The 8,265-nt window shown below is 50.0% G+C and overlaps 1 protein-coding gene across 2 annotated transcripts in view; it reads right to left on the reverse strand.

Moving 5' to 3' along the window:
* Positions 1-34: 34 nt before the first annotated feature.
* Vps16 (VPS16 core subunit of CORVET and HOPS complexes) overlaps positions 35-8,265 on the reverse strand; it is a 30,312-nt gene continuing 22,081 nt past the window's right edge. Inside the window, exons 2-24 of one of the 2 annotated variants that reach the window (XM_010611025.3) lie at positions 6,803-6,891; positions 6,466-6,563; positions 6,250-6,378; positions 6,027-6,171; positions 5,784-5,899; positions 5,565-5,687; positions 5,384-5,439; positions 4,946-5,035; positions 4,756-4,850; positions 4,549-4,625; positions 3,940-4,071; positions 3,717-3,844; positions 3,556-3,591; positions 3,246-3,354; positions 3,010-3,144; positions 2,807-2,915; positions 2,623-2,720; positions 2,433-2,537; positions 2,052-2,129; positions 1,786-1,955; positions 1,610-1,706; positions 816-919; positions 36-700 (exon numbers count right to left, since the gene is read on the reverse strand). In XM_010611025.3, coding sequence (XP_010609327.1) covers positions 556-700; positions 816-919; positions 1,610-1,706; positions 1,786-1,955; positions 2,052-2,129; positions 2,433-2,537; positions 2,623-2,720; positions 2,807-2,915; positions 3,010-3,144; positions 3,246-3,354; positions 3,556-3,591; positions 3,717-3,844; positions 3,940-4,071; positions 4,549-4,625; positions 4,756-4,850; positions 4,946-5,035; positions 5,384-5,439; positions 5,565-5,687; positions 5,784-5,899; positions 6,027-6,171; positions 6,250-6,378; positions 6,466-6,563; positions 6,803-6,891 — 2,464 coding nt within the window. In that variant the 3' untranslated portion in view covers positions 36-555. Of the gene's footprint in view, positions 701-815; positions 920-1,609; positions 1,707-1,785; positions 1,956-2,051; positions 2,130-2,432; positions 2,538-2,622; positions 2,721-2,806; positions 2,916-3,009; positions 3,145-3,245; positions 3,355-3,555; positions 3,592-3,716; positions 3,845-3,939; positions 4,072-4,548; positions 4,626-4,755; positions 4,851-4,945; positions 5,036-5,383; positions 5,440-5,564; positions 5,688-5,783; positions 5,900-6,026; positions 6,172-6,249; positions 6,379-6,465; positions 6,564-6,802; positions 6,892-8,265 lie in introns of both variants that reach the window. The other variant, XM_010611026.3, reaches the window with a different exon arrangement.

Here is an 8,265-nt window from a genome sequence, read left to right on the forward strand (position 1 = left end):
CACACACACACACACACACACACAGTCTCCAGTTCCAGCTTGGAGATGACTTGGGTTTCAAATGTTTTGCTACTAACTTGCTGTTATAAACCTCCCTGGTCCTGTAAGAGAGGAATATAACCTATTTATCAGGATTATCAGGAGGAATAAACGAAGTAATAATAGCAAAATGTTTAGCATGGTTCTCATGTGTATGTGCATGTGCATGTGCATATGATGCTTTACTTCAGTGTAGTTCTCATAGAGGTGGTGCTTGTTTTGTGCTATATTGTCCCATAATCTTCCTAAGGGATGTGGGGGCAGACAGGACCCTCTTGTAAGCCTCTCCTTCTAGTCCCAAACTCATTGGCTGAGTTCTGTTGAAAGTTCTGTATTTAGCTTTTTCTTAGGCTGGACTGTGCAAGACAAGCACTTTAAAGTGTTCCAACTTTATTTACAATCAAACCCCTGGTCCCCCACTTCATCTTCACAGCTTCGCTTGAGAGAGGAACTGGATGAAATAACTCTTCAGTCAAGGCCAGCTTCTTGGGGCAGTGCCCACTGAAGAGGGGACTCTCACTTCTTCTGGGCTTGTGCTCTGGCCCGCTGAATCTTGTCAGCTGTGGCCCCATCAGAGGCTCCAGTGCAGTGGGACAACACAAGACTCAACTCAGCCTCATTCCGGTGCTCGATGGCCACATCTGCAGCCTGAGCTATGTCTCTGTGGTTTGAGCAGGAGGGAAGATGCTGTTGGGGCTGTGTGAGGATGCAAGCTTACCTCTTATCACCCAACTGGCGCAGCCACCTTGCACCCACAGGGCCCTCATTTGACGCACCCAACAAGAAGCAAGGCTTTGACCTTCTGCTCAGGACCCACACGGGAAGCATACTTCTTGGCCTCATATTTGTTGTGCTGTTTCATGCAGATCTCCACAAAGGGCTTTGCAGGAGAAGGATGGGGTGGAGAGAAGAAAAAGCATAGCCTTCTTGGCCTCTTACCAGCCAGGCCTAACAGATACACTGTCCTCATATACTTTATACACCAGACAGGAATATGGTCCCTTCCCCACCCACACGACTGCTGTGATCTCAGCATTCTTAAGGCGCATACAACAAAACCACAGGTCTTGTTGGAGCCTTAAGAACAATTATTTTCACACTTCTTCTCCACCATCTACCACTACCCCTGAAAAACAGGTATTCAATGTCACTTGCCCTCAAAGGTCCTGTGTTTTCTCTCATAGATGCCATTAACATACCTGCCCTCCACACCTCTGAACCACCTGCCCTATGAAATTACCCCTGATATCCTCCTCTTCATCATAGATATGCTATCCTAACCCCCATCACGCTTCAGATCATACAGGACTTCCCCTCAGTCACATGGTGTCCACAGCCCTCCTTTGTGAAAATAGCTCATTCTTCTACTCCCCAATGTTTAAAGTCAGATGGGCTACCCTCCTGAGCACCTAACAGAGTAGATGGTGTCTGTCCAGAAATGCATGGACATAAGAAGGTCTGGCTCAGTATGTGGGCAGCAGAACAAGTGTACGAATGGGTCACTCTGCCTGTTTCTCTATCCAGGACTACCCTTCCTGATAAGGGGCTGGAGAAAGGATCACTGCCTCACCAGGTAACCGATGGGTGATTTTTTGCTCTTGGAAAACTTCTCCAGCTCTTCCCAGTCTTCCAAATCTGCTAGGGCAGTGAGCTTCAGCCACCAGAGCCTGCGGGAAAGCTGGGCTTGGAGGTGCTGCAGCAGAAGCAGGTGTCCTGGAACCACATTCAGACTGGCCACTCACCTACCTCTTGTCAGGGATGCGGAAGTCACGTGCCAGCTGTTCTGCACGCTTGTTGTGGCCACCAACAATGAGGGTGGTGACTGTGTCATGTAGAGACAGGTCTAGGAAATGGCCTCCCAGGTCATCTTCTAGGCGCCGCTGTAGCCGGAGGAGGCGCATTTGATCCTCTGTGGCCTGGGGACCAGAATTAGGCAGATTGGAGATGAGTGGAACAAAGAAGGAAGACCAGAAGGAGGGGAAAGGAGGTTCTTAGAAAACAGCAGGCCATACCTTGGCTGAAAACTCATTCTTGGCCTTATAGAAGGCATCAGCTGCTGTCTGCAGAGCTGCTACTCGCCCTTCGATGCGCTACAAAGACAAAGAGAATCCAAGTTTGCAGTGCATGGGGCCCTGGCCCTCCTCACTCAGATGACAATTTTCTTCCCAGATTGCTGTGCCCAGGGTTGCCATGGTCAACCCTCCCAGCTAGGAGCACACCTCTGGTATCCTACAGGGCTGGCTAGCTCCTCTGGGACCAGCCCCCCCCACATCTTCTCAGGCTCTTCACAGGGAGCACCAGATGAGGTGCACACCCAATGCAGAGGACTAGCTTCTCAGAGAAGGAACCAGACCAATAGCCCATAGGCCCACCCACCCCCATAGACCTAGGACCTCTTCAGTATAGCTGGCTCGGAGGTGGAAGCTGCCCAACTCCTGGTGATTGTCATCTTGATTGTAGAGGTCCTTCAGTGTCTCTAGCTCCTGATGCTTACAGAACTGGGGCCACAGGAAGGCAATTGGTCAGCAAAACCAACTCAAGGGCTCAGGAGGCTTCATTCCTGCCCCTGCCCACCACACACACCTGTCGGTACAAACTTAGGGCCATGGGCTGGTTCCGGAGGGTCATGAAAAAGTCTCCTCGGTTCAGCTCATTTTTCAGGTGCAGTAACACTGTGAACACTGTGGGACAATAAGGTAACAATAAGGTAAGGTAGGGACTTCAGCCTGGGCCCTGCTTAGCCTAGGGGTCCCAGCCTGGCCCTCACCCAAGTCAGTGTCCCCGCTCTCAATGGCCTTGCTCAGTGCCAGTTTGCTCCTTTTCATCTTGAGGAGAAGGGGTACCTGCTCCCCTGAGCGTGGTTCATACTCCAGCAGCTGTGGGATGGGGAAGAAGGCAGAGAGAGAAAAGAGTTGGTATGGGGGCCTTGAATGCTCATGAGTGTGTTTGGGGAAGGCTAGGCACCCACACCTTGATGGCCAGCTCTGTGCGGCCACAGCCATAGGCCCGTGCAGCAATGTCTGAATATGAGACACCAGGAGTGTCCCCCAGTTTCTGATTAATAGCTCGTGCAACATCCTCATCTGACACATCCTTCTGTTGTACCTGCAAAGTATATCAGGTGTCATTTTTTACCCCCGCTTCACTTCCACCTTGCTGGGCCTCAAATCACCCAAATACCTCTGGAGCTCATCCTACATCCTTGCCTTGTAGCAGGCCCAGTGTGCCAGGATCCTGCTGATGCCCTGTACTTCAGGAAGGCGCAAGTACTCGCATATCTGGATGGCGAGGGGGTAAAGTCTCCGCAACACAAGCCTGGAAAATAAGGTATGTGTGTGGAAAAGAGGGTACAAGGGGCAAAGTGGGACAGAAAGAGGAGCCTGAGTAGCCCTAGCCCATGCCTCCGGCCTCCCAAATCCTAAAAAGGTATTTTGGGAGCAGTGATCATAAGACTCCAGTAAAGGGTGTGATGCCCAACCATGTCTAGCCCTCCTACAGCCCTTGGGCTTGCTGTACCTGTCCAGTAGCACCTGGATAGTAAGTTGCTTGTATCTGTGTTTTCCTGGTTAAGGATCCAGCTGGTGATAGCTGTTTGCCAAAGACTTGCTGACAGCATCTCCAATCCCTTCCCTTGCCACATCTGGCTATAAATGCCCTCCCACCATGCGTGGGGATACTGGCTATAGGTAAGGGGAATCCCAATGTGGTAATCCCGAACGGCATTGAGCACACGCAGGTCCTGACACATGCGTACAAAGCTGTCAGGTGGAAATCTGTCGAGGAAACACTTTCCAAAGGAGGCCGCCTGAGAAGAACCAGAGAGCAATGAAAGAGAGATCCCCTGCTTCCCAGCCTGCCCATTCCCAGCACACCTTCCCCCAGGACCCCCTCCAGGCCAACCCTGAGCAGACTCTTCTGCATGTCTGGCCTGTGCTCATGTCCTGCAGCCTCAATGCACTGCTGTACTGCCTGGGTTAGCTGCCCCAGCTCCTGGATCTCTCGTAGGTACTCATCTGCCTTCTGGCTCTCTTTCTGCAGAGAGAGGCCCAGAGATGGAGCATTATGAGATGATACTCCATGCCTGGCCCCACCCTACTCTGTACTGTGGTTCCAATGGGATAGTTTGGAGGGGGTGCACCCGCTGGAGCTCTAATCCCCTTGGCCCATTCAATCTATCTGCAGTGCCCATAGAGCCCACAGATATCATATCAGCACACAACTGCCTGTGGGGAACTTGACACTTCCCGATGGTAGTACCCACTTGTACCTGGCTAGGGATAGTAAAAATGCTCTGCCTTTTCCGTTCATTATGTGGAGAATACCATGCTCCTTCAGTCTACCTGACCCAGCCCTCCCCACTGCAGGCCAGTATGCTGCCTAAATCTTGCTCTTAACAGGTAGCACCTGGTTGTGCCTATGCATGCCCAGGTAGTGGCACAAGGCTAGGTGAGTTAGGCTTGAAAGGGAAGGAAAGAATCTTGAGGCCTTGGAAGAAGCCCAGGGATTTACCTCATACTCCTTCTGGGCTTCCAATAGCAGTGCTCCAGGGGCCATTGAAGCAATTTTGAAGATCTCCTCACTGGCCACTAGGGGAGGGAGTTGGTTAGTGAGTCAGGGTAGGAGGCAAGAAAATTCCCATTCCTGCCTCAACAACTAGGCTCTGCTTTGAGCCACCAGTCTGCCCTGGATTATGTGACGCCCTTGTGGGGGCCTCACCTGGAACCTCATGCAGGAACTCATGGGTACTTCGGGAGAAAATGCGGACTCCATCGAGTTCAGGAACCAGGTAGGAGTCCTCATCTAGCACAAACCTGAGCTTGGTCAAGGCTCCTAAGAGCATCCAAAGATGGGGAAGGACAGGTCATCCTCCTCACCCGATTCCACCCAGACAGCCCTTCAAGGATACTGGATGCTCTCTGGTGCATTGCCCACCACCATTAGTCGCCTCTCCCAGGCCACCACAACAGCCCTCTCCTTGCTGCGAGGACGGCTGCACCTGTGGGCAGCACCATACACTCATCTGAACACTCACAGGACAGCAGGCTCCCAATTGTCTCCCATATCACTGCTTGCATCCCTTTGCCTTGGGACAGCCTGGAACATGCTTGTGCCCTTTATCCCATTCCTCTGGCCACGTGCTGACCTATGTGCTTCCCTCTTAAGCATGCACTGCTAGCTCCTGAGGTCAGTTGCAATCAACAGAGGATAATGGTTTAAGTGTGTACTGGCAGAGAAAGGAAGATCCAGGTGCCACTTTCTTAATCAGTAGAAGGGATGAATTAAGATATCCCAGGAAACAAGGCTGTGTCCCACCTTCATCCCCAAATCACACCGCTATCCTTACCAGACCATTTGCTTTGGTGGTGCTCGAATGTTGCAGTTGAACTCACACAGCTTGTCCTGAAAGGGTGGAAGATGTCATGACCCTATCCCAGCAGTCACTACTCTGGTTGAAAAAGCTCCTCCCCATCCCCAATAGATCTTCCCTGGACAAGGCATGATTCCCCATTGTCCCAGGACTACACCGTAAGTGACGCTGTTCCCATCCAGATGTAGCCCGTGTCTGTGAAGAGTGCCAGTTGTCGATAGGTAAAGGAGACAGCCATCTGCAGGAAGCTAGTCACTCCTGGGGGTAGTCCAGGGGGTGTCTGTGGCAAGGTGGAGAGGACAACTGATAGACTAACTTCTGAGCTTTCTCACTGCCCCCCTTAGTCCTCACCCTTCATTCCCACTCAGGGCCTCACCACTGCAGAGCAAGTTGCGTGATCCAAGAGGTAAAGATCAGGCCCCACAGCCAGAAGAATGTGTGCTACTCGTTCCTGAAACAATGTAGTCCAGCATGAGGGTGCACTTTGCAGGCCTGTGTCCAGGAAAGGGGACAAACTCAGGATGACTAGAGCCATAGATTGTGCCTTTGTTGATCCCACAGTATGAGGGCAAACCTGCAGCACTGAGTGGCTGTGTCCAGGGTTTCATGGCTTACTTACCTGGCACCTCTGGCATCCGCCGGAGTTTAAGGTCACCTACATTGGCACTGAGGGTAAAGCGATGGGCCCCTGTGAGGATGGCCACCCCAGAACCAAGCTCAGTGTGAAAAATCCGGGCATCTAGAACCCGGTTCTGCAGCACCTCCTGGGGAAAAAAGTCATGGGTAGAGGAAGCCATAAGGTCATAAATTCTATCCTCCTTCCCCAGGCCCTGGGTCCCTACATTGCCCATGCTAAAGTGTCTCCGGAAGTCACCATGAAGCCCATAAACCAGTACTGCACCATCTTCCTGCACGCAGAGCAGTTCTTCCTCAGCTGACCAGCCCATGGACACCACAGGTCCACTCTTCCACTGTAGAGAAGAAAGATTCCTGAGGCTATTCTTGGGAAAAGGAAGCTCTGTTCAGCCCACAGCCCAGGAACAGTCCAGGGTACTCACCAGTAGGCTAACCAGGGGCACACCAGAAGCAGAATAGATCTCAAGAATGGGCCGTACACTGGCAACTTTCTCCTTTCGCCAGGGGTTCCTCAGCAGTGCTGCAGTTTGAGGAAAGACTTCTGACCTAGACCCTCAGGCCCCCATGTAAGGCAGGTCTTGTGGATTAGCTCCTCAGGCCTATCCCATGGGAGGCACAGCTCATGAGAATCAGAATTAAAAGCCTCTCAGCAGGGTGAGTTGGCAAAGAACAACCCGAGAGCAAGGGAGGTCCCAAGGAATCAAGGCCTTGAGTTCATCCCAAGGTGCCGCCGCATGAAGTAGTGGGGTTGCAACGTACCAATGGGGCCCCCATAGGGTGCAGCAGCTACCAGGCAGTCCCTGAGTTCCTCTTTCAGGTCCCAGTCCATGCTGTACAGTTCATATTTCCTGCCCACAGAGACAAACAGATTAACTTCCTCATGGCCCCGCATCCAGATAGAGTAAGCCTCCACAGAATTCTTATATTCTCCCTTCAAAAGAGTTCTCTCCACACACTAGAGGCAGGAAGGGGGATGATGACCAGAAACTGACCACATTCATTCCTGGGGACAGCAGGCAGGGGAACAGAGGATGTTGTCAGGGAAGGATGAGGCAAGAGTCTGAGATTGGCAGGAGCTCCTGAGAGGCAGGCTGTGTGACCAATATCCAAGGCACAAACTGAGATAGGCCTAGGGGGAGGGGTAGCTGCCTCAGGCCAGTATCAGCAGGAAATGAGACCCTCTCAGTGGGTTTCTCAGGAGAGGGAGCCTTTCTTCTTTTCTAGTTTTTAACAATGGATCAGGTTACAAGCTTTATCCCCAGGGGTCCAGCTATGCTTGGTGATGATGAAGTGTTTTAGACATACCGAGTTAGCAATGCCTGAAAGAAATCCAAGTGGAGCTCTTCAGTGAGATGAGGCTGGAGCATGAGTTCTTATGCCAATCTGTGAATGCCTGGCTTGTGGGAGGTAACAAATCATAAGCAGGCACCAGTTGACTGCAATCTGAGCTATGTGTGGATCGCTGTGTGTGTGTGCTACAAGAGAAGCCAGGGTAGATAGCTTGAAGCATGCTATCATTTGGAGGTGGGAAAAAGGAGGTAACAAAAGAGAGAGGAGAATGGTGTCCTATTTCAGGACACCAAGAAAAGACAGTATTTAAGAAGGAGGGCATTTCAGCTAGTATCATATCAGCAGTCTTCCCACTCATGATCAGGAAGATGCCCACCATTATCTAAAATCCTTCTTGGGGGTTGTGCTCAAAATAATTTAAGGAAAAAATGAAAAGAGTTTTATATTTTGGAGAAGGAAAAAGACTATTACTAAACTGAGCGTCAATAATTTGAAAATCCAAAAACTGAATGATTTGAAATCTAAAACTTTTAGTGTTGGGTTGGATTTTGGAGCACTTTGGATTTTGGATTTCCAGGCTAGGAGTGCTCAAGTGGTTAAGTCTATGCAAATATTCTACAATCTGATAAACTCCAGAATTTGAAACACTCAGATAAAGGATATTTAACCTGCATTTGCAGTTAATGTGATTGTCTACTTAAAAAATTCAAAACAATGAATAAGAAGAGTTTAGCACGATGATCAACCGTTTTCCATACCAAGAAACTTTTAAAACTATATTATACCAATAATCATTTAGAAATGCTTAATTTTGTTTAAAAAAATTTTTTTTAATTTATCAGTACATTTTAGATATATATAATAACGTTCAGTACAGGAAATTTGTACCTGTATATACTATATGTTGCTGCTGCTTCTTTTTTTTTTTTTTC

Source organism: Fukomys damarensis, unplaced genomic scaffold (assembly GCF_012274545.1).
Source record: "Fukomys damarensis isolate Sample0158 unplaced genomic scaffold, DMR_v1.0_HiC HiC_scaffold_7, whole genome shotgun sequence".
Classification (NCBI taxonomy): domain Eukaryota; kingdom Metazoa; phylum Chordata; class Mammalia; order Rodentia; family Bathyergidae; genus Fukomys; species Fukomys damarensis.